This window comes from Pipistrellus hanaki (genome assembly GCF_964339955.1).
Source record: "Pipistrellus hanaki genome assembly, chromosome: 4".
Taxonomy (NCBI): Eukaryota; Metazoa; Chordata; class Mammalia; order Chiroptera; family Vespertilionidae; genus Pipistrellus; species Pipistrellus hanaki.
The window spans coordinates 81,105,134-81,121,184 of NC_140506.1; the positions used below are offsets into that span (position 1 = coordinate 81,105,134).

The 16,051-nt window shown below is 40.3% G+C and overlaps 1 protein-coding gene across 1 annotated transcript in view; it reads left to right on the forward strand.

The window, feature by feature from the left end:
- Positions 1-16,051, forward strand: part of PARN (poly(A)-specific ribonuclease) — a 134,762-nt gene that overhangs the window by 115,013 nt on the left and 3,698 nt on the right. Inside the window, exon 23 of the mRNA XM_084881134.1 lies at positions 9,311-9,495. Within this exon, the coding sequence (XP_084737260.1) occupies positions 9,311-9,495 (185 nt within the window). The remainder of the gene's footprint in view (positions 1-9,310; positions 9,496-16,051) is intronic.

Genomic DNA, 16,051 nt, shown 5'->3' on the forward strand with positions numbered 1-16,051 from the left:
GGGAGAGAGATAGAGAGCTAGAAATGTCGATGAGAGAGAAACATCGACTAGCTGCCTCTTGCACACCCCCAACCGGAGATGTGCCTGCAACCAATGTACATGCCCTTGACCGGAATCGAACCTGGGACCTTTCAGTCCGCAAACGCTCTACCACTGAGCCAAACCGGTTTCGGCTCCACCTTATTTTATTGTCTTACCTGCTGTTTAGATGGAAACAAGTGTAAATATTTCTGTCTTTCTGTGTCCAACGCAGCTAGAAAGCGGTCAGTTCCTGAGTAGGGGCTGCTAGGGATTAAGAAAGTGACAGAGATAGAAGGAAAAAGCAGGTGGGACAGGAAGTTTTACTAAAGCCCAAGACAAAGGATTCTTGTGGCTTCTTTGTAATTGTCATTTCTGGGTGGGCCTAGATAATCATGTTTGTTCCTGGTGCTTGGCTGGATTTAGGTAATGAAATCCACCCTCTGGCCCCTGAGCTGAAGGTCAGGCTGACAACACACTTGCCCCTGGCAAGGTGTGTTTCCAGGATCTGGCTCTGCCAACACCAATGAATTCAGCTGACAATAATTTAAAAAATGTTCATGTGCCTTCCCAGGCGCTCTTTACAAAGAACCATATGAAGTTGGGAATAGATCAACTGTGGGGCCTTGGAATATCTCAGTTTGAAAACCATACATACCTTACCACATTTTTTTAAGGGAAAAATAACATAAAAGCAAATCAATCTCATATGATGCTGCAGAAATCAGTATAAAGAACTGGGGAATTCTTGGTAATGACCATGAGGTACATTAATTTATCATCTTAAATTAATGATTCTAAAATGTTGGAGGGGATTGGTTTCTAGTTTGCTATAGTCACAAATTATTCCCAGAAGGCACTTCAAAAATCAAACCAAGATGTGTAAGAAGCATGTCATTTCTTGGTAAGAGAACATCTGGTGACAGGTTGTCCTCTGTTCTGAAGAAGCTGAAATTACAATACATTCTTTATTTCATGAGGGAGAACTTGTTCTCTTCTCCTGGTAAAGCCATCATAACTCTGTTGATTCAACAAGTCAAATTAGTGCTAATGATGTCATCTCATCATCACTTTGACTAAATATATGATTTAGGATGTTTAAATTAATGAATATAATGAAACCATTAGAATTATAGTACAATAATATTTTCCATATGGTCGATAGCTTTCTTTTGATCCTCTTCTTTTATCCACAATTTCTTTCTTTCTATTAGCTAAGATCATTTGTCTACTCATATAGAAATGAGTTCCCTGGCAGAGAGTAAGAGTTGGTACCTGCCACGAGTATGAAAACCTCACCTACCTCCGTCCTTCGACATCATTTGTGAAACAGTAGTTCATTTCCAAATTTGAGCCTGATCAGTTGATATTTCGAGCTTTTTATCCTTCTCAGGTTGGATTTAATGGGTTTAAGAAAAATAGAAACCACCAAAAATGACAATTTCTGAAGAGATTTAAAGCATGTAGGATTAAAATACTAATACCATAAATTTTGTTTTTTTTCGATTACTAAGTGTCATTTCTACTTGCAAATGCTAATAATTGTGAAATATAGTAATATCACACTAATTCAGATGAATGGAAGTGAAAGCTAGGCATTTTTTTTGTTAATCCTCACCTGAGGATATTTATTTATTTATTTATTTATTTATTTATTTATTTATTTGGGAGAGATGGAAGAGAGAGGTAAAGGCAAAGAGAAACAACGATGTGAGAGAAATACTTTGATTGGTTGCCTCCTGCATGTACCCCAACAAGGGCCCAGGCTAAGGAGGAGCCTGCACCAAGATACATGCCCTTGACCGGAATCAAAACCAGAACGCTTTGGTTCTATCCACTGAGCCAAACCGGTAAGTTAGAGCAGCTAAATAAATTTTTGAAAAAATGTAGATATTTCTTTTAAAGAATGGGTAACACCTATAATTGTGTGAGCAAAAGTATTAATTGATAAGCCATATATTTGCTGGAAAGGACTTGGAGGTGATCCAGTCCATTTTTTGTGCTTACAAAGGAGAATTGGAGGGTCTGAGAAGCTGTGTCTTATACAAGGTCACAAAGCCAATTAGTAGCAGAACTGAATGTATCCATTTAACATAACCAGACAAGTAATGATTTATTGGTACAGTAGCTATTCATATGTTAAGTGGATCTTTGTCAAGTTCTTGATGGTTTTAAAATATTTCAATGAAATGTATGAATAACTAGAGGCCCAGTGCACAAAATTCGCGCATGGTTGAGATCCCTAGGCCTTGCCGGCAATTAGGGCAGATTGGGGCGATGGTCACCAGGCTGGGCGCTGAAGGAATGGATGCCAGATGCTGCCATTGTTGGTGCCCTGCTACCGTGTGGTTCTCCACCTTTCCCCCTCCTTCTTTCTTTGCCTCCATGCTGCCCTGCAGTGGGTGGACAGCAGGCCGGTCAGGGCCTGCTGGCTGGGGGGAGGGACAGAAAGTTGGCTGCCAGGCCCAAAGAAGGAGCTGACCCTCAGTCCCCCTGGGAAAGGGGCCACATCCGCTGCCACCCACCACCAGTTCCCTGTCCCAGCCCAGGGCTGAAGGCTCCAGTGGGGCTGGGAGAGGAGGTAGCAGTCGCTGGGCCAGGTGTGGAAGGAACGGATGCTGGATGCTGACACCGCCATCATCGGCACCCTGCCACTATGCAGTTCTCTGCCTCCTTCCTCCTTCCCTTGTCACCATGGCAGGCCTTTTACACAGCACTTAGATTTCCGTTTCCTCCTCCATGCAAAGTTCTTTGTCATGCTTCTCCCTACTTGCCATCTCCAAAATGAGCTAACATGCCATTCTCTGGTGTGCCTTTGTGAAGGTATTTATATCTCTCTACAGATAAATAATGTGTTCAATTGGTTATGTTTAATTTCCTGGGGAAAAAATTAAAGCAATTTATTTTCTAAAGTAGTTGGATTTTGGTATGGGAAGAGTTGGTCATTTTTCCTCCTATAATTTTGATTACATTACTGGTTTCCTTAGCAAATCCTTTCATCAGAATCAAGGGTAAATTTTGATGCAAAGTAAAATTTGTCCTAGCTTCTGAAAATTTTAGGTATTCTGTATTCAGCTCTAATTAATTGTATGTTGAGTTCTTTATTTAGGAATTGGTGTTAATTTCTGGAATCAATGAAAATGTCCTTGGGTGAGGATTACAAAAATGAGCTACAGTGAGTTACCAATAGGGGATTGTTTAATATATTTAAAATGAGTTCTTATAAACTACTTCTAATTGAATGCCATTGATTCTTTGTAACCCAGAACCAATTTTTCTCACTTAGGCCAATCTCATATTTGCAAATCAACTTCATACCTAGTACTGACAAATACATATATAAAATCATCCTCCTCCCAACTATTCCCATCCCATAAAAGATGTTCTTATTTACTGAGTAGCTATCAAACAGACATAGCTTATTTTATGTTCATTTTGCTCTTCGAAATCAAATTTTGTATTAGAAATAAGAGTCACAGTTATTAGCAATCTCCAAGGCAGAGTCTATCCAGTATCCTTGCCTCATTCACCCAGATCAGGCCCCAAAATACAGAAGCAGTTATGCTCATGGAATTTGAGTTCAGCATGAGAGTTTGTGAAGACAGAGGTAATGCATTTTCTAGCTCCCACTTCCTCAGATTTTTCCATTTCATTCTGCTGTGTGAGTCAGTTCGCACAGTGGAACATTCCCTCTTTCCCTTAGTTACCTTTGCTAGGGAATATGGTGTTATCCAGACAGACTGGGGAAGTTGTACTGTACTAAAATGTAAATCTTTTTTTAAAAATATATTTTATTGATTTTTTACAGAGAGGAAGGTAGAGAGATAGCTAGAAACGTCGATGAGAGAGAAACATCAACCAGCTGCCTCCTGCACACCCCCTACCGGGGATGTGCCCGCAACCAATGTAAATGCCCTTGACCGGAATCGAACCTGGGACCTTTCAGTCCGCAGGCCGACGCTCTACCACTGAGCCAAACCGGTTTCGGCTAAAATGTAAATCTTGTTAATATATATATAATTCAGGAGGAAATAAGCAAGTAGGTGTTTGTCACTTGGCCTATTGCATTGTGGGGAAAGCATCCACTGATCTGATCCATTCAACAAACCCTGACTGAAGAGGACTTGCTCTATAAGGCCCTGGGCCAGGCACTGAGGATCCTATGGTCAGCAAGGTGTATGAGATCATGCTCTCAGAACTTACATTCTAGTGGCATAGAGAGAGAATTAGCAAAAAAATAAATAAGCACGGGCAGAGATGAGTTTTAGGAGTGAAATAAAAGGCAGAGGATGCTACAGGGATAGCGGCTGCTTGGGCTCAGGGGTCAGGGAAACCCTTTCTGAGGGGGCCCTTTCTGCAAAGATGGGGGTGGAAGGGGGCTATGCAAAGAGCATTGGACTTGGAGGACAGCCTCAGATCTGCTTACCCAGCTAGAGGAAGCCATTTGATGAGCTTTTTTTGTATGTAAAATGGGAATGAAAACACATGTTCAACTTCAAACGGACATATACAAGTCTTAGAGAATTTTTAAACTGGGCAACCCTTTATAATGAAAGGCGGATAGTATTTTATCCAGCAGCGTGACCTTCCTAGCCAACTAAAGGACTTGACTATCTTTAAGACTTACTATGTAGCAACAGGAGTAAGACAGTATGGTGCCCCATAAAGAAGGGTAATGAAACAGAATAGACCAGAAACCCCCCCACACATGTGGTCAGTTGATTTCCAACAGTGTATTTTTTGTTGTTGTTCTTTATTTTTAATCCTCACCCGAGGATATTTTCTCCATTGATTCTTAGAGAGAGTAGAGGTAGGAAGGATGGAGAGAGGAAGAGGGAAAGGGAGAGGAACATTACTTTTCCAAATTCTCAAATCTTCAGCATTTGGGAACAAGAGATCAAAATTCCCAAATTATCCATTATTCTGTATATTTAATAGCACTTTATTATATCTTTTTAAATAATAATGAGTTAGCATAAAACAGTGACTCACTCTTCTGTGATAGGGTTATATTAAAAATTTGAGAGGTAGTTTGGTAAAGTAAGATATAAGTGCATGGTTATTATTATGAACCAATATACTATGAAAAATTATGTATTTCAATAAATAATCTCTTCCTGATATAGATATTTAGAACATGAAAAGATTAAGATAGCACCAAAGGAATGCCAAATAAATATCATTTAAACATTAAAAGATGTCACATATACTTAATATTTAAGTTATTCTCAAATGAGATGTTTAAACACATGTCTAGCTGGTTTGGCTCAGTGAATAGAGCATCAGCCCTCAGACTGAAGAGTCCCAGGTTTGATTCTGATCACAGGCACGTACCTTGGTTACAGGCTTTAGCCCCTGCCCTGGTAGGGGCTTGTGGGGAAGGCAACCCAATTGATGTGTCTCTCTCACATCAATGTTTCTGCCTCTCCCCCTCCTTAACATTCTCTCTCAAAATCAATGGAAAAATATCCTCAGGTGAGGATTAACAACAACAAACCCCATAATATTTCTGGTCAGAACAGAACTACTCTGATTAGTTGGTGAAGATATTTATGCAGCTCTGATCAGATGAGGAAAGCCTCAATTCTATTGGTTGAAATAGGATTCTAGGAACTCCTTTATAAGGGCTGGTTCAGATGACAGAAACACAGAGTGGGCAGGCAGTTTAGTACAGGCTTCTCCAGAAGTATGGGGTGTGTGAGAGGCCCCAGCATAGAAATAGCTGCTAGGCTCTGTTTTTTAAAATTTGAGCCCAGTGAGCCACCAGGACACATTTTTAGGCAGTATCTTTCTTAGGGTCCCAATTTTTGTTTATTATAAAAACTAGAGGCCTGATGCATGAAGATTTGTGCAAGAATGGGCCTTCCTTCCCCTGGCTGCTGGCACCGCCTTCGTTCCCAGTGGAACCGCCTTTCTGCCTTCCCATGCTGCCCAGAGGCCTGGAGTGGCTGGGGCGGTGTGGACTGCCTGTGTCCTGCCCCGCCCCTGACCACTAGGTGCCTGTGTATGCAAATTAGCCCAACCTCTTTGTTGGGTTAATTTGCATACTCACTCCTGATTGGCTGATGGGCGTCACAAAGGTACGGTCAGTTTGAATGTTACTCTTTTTAAAAAACATATATTTTATTGATTTTGTACAGAGAGGAAGGAAGAGAGATAGAAAAACATCGATGAGAGAGAGTCATCGATCAGCTGCCTCTTACACACCCCCTACTGAGGATATGCCCACAAGCAAGGTACATGCCCTTAACCGGAATCGAACCCGGGACCCTTCAGTCCCCAAGCCGACGCTCTATCCATTGAGCCAAACCGGTTTCAGCTGAATGTTACTCTTTTATTAGTGTAAATGATAGATGACTTAAAGACCCCTTGAGACAGGCAAACTGAATATTATGGGGAGCATTTAAAGAAAGGAACACTGAGCAGAGAAATGGGGAACATTCTCAAGGCTAGTGGTGTTTAATCAGGAATAGATGGACAGTAGCAACACTGAAGTGGGGAATATAGGCTCTATTGGGACTGATAAGCTCTCTAAAGAGAGGGTGGATATATGGGAAAGTGCATATATTGGAAGTTATTAAGGTCAATGTATATTGTATTTGCAACTCGACTGCCTAGTGGAAGATAAGGCTAGAAGAGCAGATTGGGACCCAGATGACAGTGATTCCTGGATAGTATGCCAAGCAGTTTAAATTTAGGTTTGTAGTGGAGAGCCATAGAAGTTTTTGAGCTGGGAACATCTTGATCAAATTTCTGCTTTGGAAGAAGTTTGGCAGCTTTGGAAGGCATGGCTTTGAAGGGGAAGAGAGACTGGAAAGAGGAGAAGAGGGAGAGACAGGCCAATTAGAGTCCTGTTTTGAGTCTGGGTAAGATAGGGAGTGCCCACAGTGGCAGTGGGTGAGGGGAGAGCTGGACTGGTGGTAGGTAGAAATAAATTGGGTAAGACTGGAGGCTGCTTGGGGGAGGCACTTATTAAGCTGATGAAAAGTAGTTAATGAGTTAATGAGGGGATGAGTTTCTCTGAAGGAGAAGGGCTCAGGCACTGAAGACTGAAAAGGGACAGGTGCTGACTCCGAGCGTGTGAGCCAAGTTGGTGGATAAACATCTAGTATCAAATGAGACATTTTGTTAATGGTCAAGGTTTCCTCTTTCTTGTATTAATAGGTTGACGATACTAGTATATTTATTAGTCATGTATAAACACACACACACTTTAGCCCTAGATTGTGTCATAGCAGGTATCAGAAGATATTCAATGAAATTTACTTGTTACATATCATGCTTCTCAGAAAAAAAAAATTTTTAACTTTTAATTTGAAAATAATTTCAGACTTTAAAAAAGTCACACAAATACTGTTATCAAACTCAAGTGCTTTGCCACTTGGGGTGTTCTATTCAAGACAGAGGTGGTTGTTGCAAAGTAATTTTATTTATTTGTAGCAAGTAAGAGGATTCATATTCAAAGCTCTGTCTCTGTGAAGAGAGGCTTAGCCATTGTTTATAAATATTGTTGGGTCTGTTACACATTGATTTCTTCTTTGTAGTTGGCTACACTTACCTGGTTGCGTTCCAGTCAAGCTCATCCAGTTTACAGCTGATCTGCAAAATACTGTGCTACATTTTAACATTTAGCAAGAATAACATTTAGAACTGTCTAGACCTTGAGACCCTTGTTGTATCTAACAAGAAACTCTGTCCAGATTCATCTGTTGTTAACATATTGCTCCATTTCTTTTTTTGCTTTGTGTACACATACTCTCTCCTCCTCCCTTTACCCTCCCTCTCTCTGCCTCTAAACAGCAGGTCCTCATCATTTCTTTCAGTGTTGTTTCACTATAATGTTGATTAGATGCCATTGGAACTTAACTTCTGTTTATATCAATTAGCCTATGGTAGAATTGGTTTTATTATATGGTTTGCTTCAGAGTCACAGAACCTATTGATGTCATTAAGTGAGGGCTACTGGCTTACTGTACACAGACTCTGTATTGCATTCTCTCTCCCTCTCCTCTCTTCAACTCCCCAACAACCCCCTCCCCACTACCACCAACAATACTACTTTTTTCCTGAACCATGTGAGAGGAAGTTAGATATATAGTGGTCCTTAATACCCAAATACTCTAAATAAGGCTATTCTCTGACATAACTATAGTACAGTTACCAACCTCGGTTATTCAACATTGATCTAATATTTAACTGTTCATATGTTTTTTTATTTGATCCCATATTTATAGCTTTTTTTCCTGCAGTATAATATTCAGTCTATAATCCAATCTAAGCACCAGTCTATATATATGTTCCATCCAACTTTCCTGTCTCTTTAGTCTTTTTTATGACTTTTTTAAAGAACACACCCCGCCCTGGACACTTTTTTTTTTTCAATAAAATATTTTTTATTTGGATTTGTGTGCTGTTTCTTTTTGATTATATTCAGATTATACAGTCCTGACCAAAATACTATATAATTGGGTAACCGAAGGTTTTTCAGGTGTAACATTGTGAAGTATTTACTTCCTAGGGAAGACTTAAGTAGGAGAATGTTCCAAGCAGAATGACTTGATTTTATATGTTTTTCAAAACTTGGGGGCTATAATTAAAAAAAAAAAATCTATTTACAGACTCATTTAGAAGAGACAGGACTCACACTGGCCATGTGGTCTCTGTTTTTATCAAGTTATATTTCAGGAAACATTTTCTTAAGGAAGAATTGGGACATATAATTCGATGTAATTCAACATGTCAGATCCTATGAAGCTTTAAAAGTAAAGCCAGGTTTAATTATATATTTGGCACCTTTTAGGAATAGGAGAGAATTAAGGGAAGGTGGGGTATGCCCTGTAAGTGTATTCACATGCATGTGCAGTGTGATAATTGACTCATGATTGCTTCTGTTCTGCTGTGTATCCATTAGGTAGTTGTGAAGAGAACAATGCTGGCTTCTGATTTAATGTAATCAAGACTATTATTTTATAGTAGTTCTACTAAAACAGAGACCAGAGATTTTCTTTTTTTAAAAATTGTTCTTTAAGCAATTAGAACAGCTTAGATTGTGTGTGTGTGTGTGTGTGTGTGTCTCCAAGCTTGATGTAGAACTTGCTTCTGAATAAGCTTGTCATGGGTAAACCTTTAGACTTCAGTTGATAAGGTCTTAACTTACACATAGGCAGCAGCTGCCCATGTTGTTGATTGCCAGTTAAGTGTTCATAGGATTAAGAGTATTAAAATATTTTTATAGGCTAGTCTTCCCGTTATTCTTAACATATTTCATGTTGTTCCACTGTCTGCCTTTCAGTCCTACAGCTACCAGCACAGGAAGAAAGAGAAAGCTGAGCCTCAGTCAAGCAGAAGCTGGCTCAGAGGCAAGAGAGACTTCTGACCTTGAGTTTGAGCAGACAGATTCCTGTGCTGAACCCCCCACCGAGGGAAGGAAAAAGACCAAGAAATTTAAAAAAATGAAGAAGGACCTTTCTCCAGCAGGTTTGTATGGCTCTTTCTGAAGTTCTGGAGCTGCGTGCTCTTTGGCGCGCAGGAAACTTGTGTTCTGTGGGAGAGGCTATGGTTGATGCAAGGGACCAGATGTTTTTAGGACCAGTTTAATTTAGTTTGAGGAATCCTTTAAAAGCCCTGGCTCTTTTTTTTTTTTTTTTTTTTTTAATATTTTATTGATTTTTCACAGAGAGGAAGAGAGAGGGATAGAGAGTTAGAAAGATCGATGAGAGAGAATCATCGATCAGCTGCCTCTTGCACACCCCCTACTGGGGACGTGCCCGCAACCAAGGTACATGCCCTTGACCGGAATCGAACCCGGGACCTTTTAGTCCGCAGTTCATTCCTTTGCATGTGGGCAATGAGCCAAACCGGTCCCGGCGTAAGCCCTGGCTCTTTAAAAAAAAAAAAAAAAAAAAGCCCTGGCTCTTGTTAGAAAAGGTTAAAGATGGTTATCCCATTTTGGTATCTTCTCTCTCCTCCATGGGTTAGAGGTTTGCTGATGTGCTTAAAGTAGCCTCCATATTTTAAACATACATTTAACTTGGCACAGAGGCCTACTCCTACACATATTATTTTTGGTAGCAGAGTTTTTTTTCACTGTTCCCACGAAAACCCCGGCAACCTGAATTTCTCTCTGAAGCAGAATTATATAAGGAGCAAAGGAAACAGGAAATTAGCACATGGTGAGAGCTTACTATGTGCTAGATGCTGTAGTAGGAGTTTTTTCCTTTCCTTATTTAATCCTCACAATAGCCCAGACAGGGAAGTGCCGTCAGAAACATGTGCAGGTCCCTGTAGCTGCTAGTAAGAAGCAGACCCAGAAGGTGAGCCCCAGCCCACCTGAAGCTGAAACACACATCCTCTCTGTCACTCAGACATGCTATGGAGGATCCATGACCTAGCTCAGCCCTTCATGCTCAGACCCTATAGAGGGCTATAGTGTGGGAGGAAGGGGCTTGCTTGTCAGATCCGGCCATAACCCAATGAGGCAACAGTCACAGTGACAATGATTATAGTTGCTGCTGACTGTTTGCCAAGGATCCAGCACGACACCTAATGCTTAACAGAAATTCTTCCATGTAAATATCTGAGGCAGTCATCCTGGGCCTGTCGGTTTACAGTTAAGAAAACAGAGGCCTAACGGATTACTGACTTGCCCAGGGTCATGGAGCAATTAATTCTGTCCTATAAGGAAGCTGCTGTTTGTAAGCACATTATGTACTGTCTGTTCGGGGAAGACGGCCCAGCTAGCTAGATGCCGTTATTCTCTGTTCCTTGTCTCTTTACATCATGACAGTCGCCCTGGTCAGCAGGCCCAACAACCAAACTGAAGGAAGGTAGGAAAGCAATGGAACGTGATTCACACCCAAGCTAGGAACTCGTGTTTCAGTTCATTCCTTTGCATGTGGGCCAAACTAGCTGTAGGAAGTTTTCTGCACCTCAGTATTAATGAAATGAAAGAAATGGCAAAATGTCGCATAAGCTTTTTTTACGATATGCTGATGCCTAACTTAACTGAAAACTTTAAACTCTGATTGGAAGCCTGGAGTGCATATTTGAGCTATCTCCTTGAATCGGGGTGTCTCCCTTTACTTGCCTCCCATGCTTTCCTTAAAATAAGTTCTTGAGAAGTTCTTAATCTGTAACATACTTAGTCTTCATCTGTGATACCTTGTTACTGCTGCTGATCTATACCTGCTCAGCACATGTTAAATATTAAATGTTAGCCGGACTTTTAGCGGTCACTCTGAGCATGATGGAGGGCTCCCTCTTGTATTCCTTTCCTCCATATCTTGTTCTCTCTTGAAGTTTTCAGCTTAGCTGTTACTTTTCAGGGACAAAATTTCAGGGTTTTTTCCTATCTCAGCATAATCTTAAAGGTATTAAAATCAAAATACCTAGTAATAGACTTCATTAATAGATTAGCTCCTTTTATAGCTTTCATCGTTTTAAATGAAAGCTTTATATGAATTATTTGGGGTTTTGAATTTATATCATCATCATTTAAATAGTTTTTTTCCCCTCGCCCATTGACAGTAAAACTGTAACTGCCAAAAGATATGAGAGAGAGAGAAGAAAAAAAAGATAGATTTTGTACTTCATTGTCAGTCATAGAGAGAAACATCCTGACAACTTTGAATTGAACCACAGAACTTGAGAGAATTTAGCTTTCTTTGGGAGTACCACTCAGCAAATTAGACCTAGCAGTGGCAGGATAGAAATGTAATGGATTCTTTTCCGTTGGTTTGCTGTAGCGTTTTGTCCTGATATTAGCAGCTGCAGGTCAAGTGTTTAGGTGTGGAATTAACCAACTTTGATTGCTTGGTGACTTTAATAAGGTTCTGCAGTAGTGAGAGGATCAGGTTCAGGCCCTGTGAAAGGTTTATCTTCAGCTCTCAAGTTCAGAGCCGTGAAGCCTGCTTGGGTGTTGGCTGGAACTGAGCTGCAGTGTTTGCAGTGTGGGACAATCTGTCTCAGAGACAGGTTAAAGCATCAAGTCTGAGCTGTGCTACTGTGGAGAGAGTATCTTGGCAGGTACTCAGGGGACTCACAGAGGGGTGTTGGGTACCCAGCACCCTCAGTGAGGGCATGAAAACATAAAACATTGCGTCATTTGTAGGGAAATTTCTCTTTTCCAAGAAGGACGTAGCAAGAAGTAAGACCTTAGAATGTCGTGTTCTGTGGCAATCCTGGGACAAAAGATGCTCAATAAACCCCACACAAAACAGTGCTGTTTTACTTAGTTATACATAGTAATATCTAAAGTACATGAGGAGGTAAGTATTAGAACCCTTTCTTAGCAAAATGACCCATTTAAGTTTAAATAATATACTAGACATTGTACTAGGAACGTCCTTTGTTAACTTGTTTAGCCCTTAGAAAAACCCTATCAAGTGCATGTTCAATTTCTACAGGAAACCAAGGCTCAAAGAGTTATCAACGGGCCAAGTCAAACATGCGGGGGTGGGGGTGGGGGGCGGTGAGGCTGTTTGATCCGGAGCTCACACATTGCACCAGAGGAAGCAGAGGTTCTTTGTGTACAAACATGAGGATTTCTGGCAGTTGTTCTGGATCAGAAATAGTTACCAACCTGGACTTTCAAGTGAAGTCTGATAAAAACCCAGCGACCTCTCCCCTTGGAGCTTCTACTTTATGCACACAGAATGTACTTAGTAAATATTTTTCTCTTAGGCTTTGCTGTTTCTATCCTACTTTTAGGAAGCAAATATGTAATATAAGCTCCCTTCTTTTATATTTATTATGTTTAGTCTAGATGGATAGTGCCATCTACTTTTCCTCTGCAGAATTCAAGGTACATAAAGGAAAACAATTCGGTGTGCCATTTATGCTGGAATAAACTGTCTTTGGGAAATGGTCCCAGGCAGTGTTTAATGGATGGGCTTCCGTAGCACACTTGTTTGGGATGACTAAGTGAAGAGGGTCCCTAGGGCCTGGAGAAACCCCAGCCCGCCTATAGGCCGGCAGTAGTCGCCTGACATTGAGCAGCCTGGCTACTCTGAATACTGATGGGCAGTCCAGGGCCGGAGGTTCCCTGAGCTCCCTGCTAGGCAGTGGGCACGGAGGAATGCCGGAGACATGGACCGTTTGTATTGACTGTTCTGTCATGATAGAGACGTTGCCCCAAGTCTCTCTTCCCCCTTGCATTTAAAGCAGCACATTAGACCTTTGACTTTTTGCCAAGAACCGTGAGTTTCACTGGAGTCTTGACTAGTCTGCTGAACTTTTCAAGCTCAAAGCCATAGGGTCAGAATATAAAAAATTAGAATCTTCATAGAGCAGCAATCTCCTTATACTATGACAGGCCTCCTTAGAGTCAGAAATGAGATCTGCAGTTGCTGCTGTTGGTCAGCTGAGTAACCAGGCTGGGAAAGTTCACAGACCCCCCCAGAAGCTTTTTAATTACTCCAAGTGTGGTCCCCAGCCGAAGTGTGGGAAGCAAGCAAGATGTGTGCTGCTCTGGGCTGTGGGGCAGTTTGCTCAGTGCATTTTTGTGCCTTCCCCGTTCCTCCTGGCAACTCTCCGGGACCCCCACGAACCATCCAGGGGGAGCTTCGCTTGCTGGGAAACCACCCTTTGGAGCATTTCCTAAGGAGTTAGTAACTTTTTATGGCACCCCAAAGGATCTTCCCAAATACAGCATTCCGCTCTGTAGAAAATGATACCTTGGCATATTTCCAGTGTACCATGTAGCTTTTAGATTCTCTTTTGGATTCATCTAAGGTCAGAGATGTCTTACCTCTCGGAGTTCCTTCCTCTCCACTCTAGTTAGTTGAAAGATAAATAAGCAGAAACAGTCACCAGTTGTGTGGACCACTTTTTAATCTCTTTTGTTGTTTTGGTTAATAAAAATAATGTGCTCATTATGAAAATCTGTAAAGCGAAGAAAATTAGAAAGTTACTTGATAGTCTGTTAATGTGTTTTACTCCACCTCTCATTTTTTTTAAAACATTTTTTAAATTGATTTTAGCCAGGAAAGAAGAGGGAGAGAGAAGTAGAAATATCAGTGATGAGAGAGAGAATCATTGGTCAGCTGCCTCCTGCATGCTGGGGATCCAGCCCACAACCCAGGCAAGTGCCCTGACTAGGAATCGTACTGTGACCTCCTGGTTCATAGGTCAACACTCAACACTGAGCACCTCAGGTTGGGCTCCACCTGTCATTTCTATACATCATTGGCATCATACTTATGAAAGTTAATATCCTGTTTTTCTCCATAAAAAAAATACAACAGCCGAAACCAGTTTGGCTCAGTGGATAGAGCATTGGTCTGGGGACTGAAAGGTCCTGGGTTCGATTCCGGTCAAGGGCATGTACCTTGATTGCGGGCACATCCCCAGTAGGGGGTGTGCAAGAGGCAGCTGATTGATGATTTTCTTTCATTGATGTTTCTAACTATCTCTCTCTCTTCCTCTTGTAAAAAATCAATAAAATATATATATATTTAAAAACAAACAAAAAAATAACAACCCTTAGCCAAATAATATTTTTATCAGCATAATATTTTATATTTTTGTTGTCTTTTTAAAACAACATTCCTAATATCTCTTACAGGACAGCCTTTTAAAAATATAAATTATGTACAATAGAAGTAATCACTTTTAGATGTACAATTTGATTAGTTTTAACAAATGTGAACATTCATTTAACAATCACTATGATTGAGATATAGACCAGGTCTATTATGCCCCTTTGTAGTCATCCCTGCCTGCATGCCTAGATCCTGATAACCACTGATATGCTTTCTATTGCTGTAATTTTGCCTTTTTCAGAATATCATAGAAATGGAACCAGACAATAGTTAACCTCTGAGTCTTTCATTTAGTATAATGCATTTGAGATTCATTCATGTTGTTGTATGTATTCATGGTTTACTCCTTTTTGCTGAATAATATTCTGCTTTATGGACATATTGCTGTTTATTTACCCACTAATGGCCTGGTGCATGGATTCGTGCACATTGAAGGAAATCAATTAGAAGGAATATTTTAATATTGCTATTTGCCCTTTCTCTGTAAGAGGTGTCAGAGATGAAGTGTCAGAGATACGTAATGCCAACAGTTGGTCTTCAGACATACTTTGTCAACCACACCACTTTCTTTCAGCTTCAGAATGTCAACAAAACAACCAAATTGACGATCGACAATAACAAATCGAAACACACTTATGTGATTGGCACCAGTGAGAGCTTTATATGTAATGTGCATGCGCGAGTCAGCATTTATTTTCAAATTACCAGTGTGCATCATATGTACCGGCCAGTTGGTCTGTTGGACAGATGGGTGGTCAGTTATTTAGCCTTTTATATATATAGATTTTGCCAGTTGGCATTTAGATTGGTACCAGATTTTGACTACCAAGAAACAAAATGCTATAAACATTTAGGTACAGGTTTTTTAATGGACTAATTTTCATTTCTTTTAAGTAAATACTGGGAGTAGAATTGATGGGTCATATGGCAAGTGTATGTTTGACTTCATAAGAAACTAGCACACTGTTTTCTAAAGTAGCTGCACCATTTGCATTCCACCAGCAGGGTAGGATAGTACCAGTGGCTCTATACATTGACAAGTACTGGTATTGTCCTTTTACAGCCATTCCAGTGGGCATGTAGGGATTTGCTTTGATTTGAATTTCCCTAATGACTAATTGATGTTAAGTATCTCTTTATGTGATTATTTGCCATCAAATCTCTCCTTTGTTCATATATTTTCCCTTCCCCCATTCCCTCACTGAGTAGTTTTCTTCTTATTCAGTTTTGAGAGTTCCTTATATATTCTGGATACAAGTTATTTTGGGTGTTTTGCAAAATCTTCCAAACTTTTCATATTCTCTGTGTGTGTGTGTGTACTTTACAGAGTTTTTTTTTTTTTTTTTTTTTTTTTTTTAATTATCTTAACAGTATTTTTCAAGTAGCAGAAGCTTTAAATTTTAACAAAATCCAATTTATCAATTTTCCTTGCATTATAACTTTGGTATTATATTTAAGAAATCTTTGCCTAACTCAAGATTGCAATGATTTTC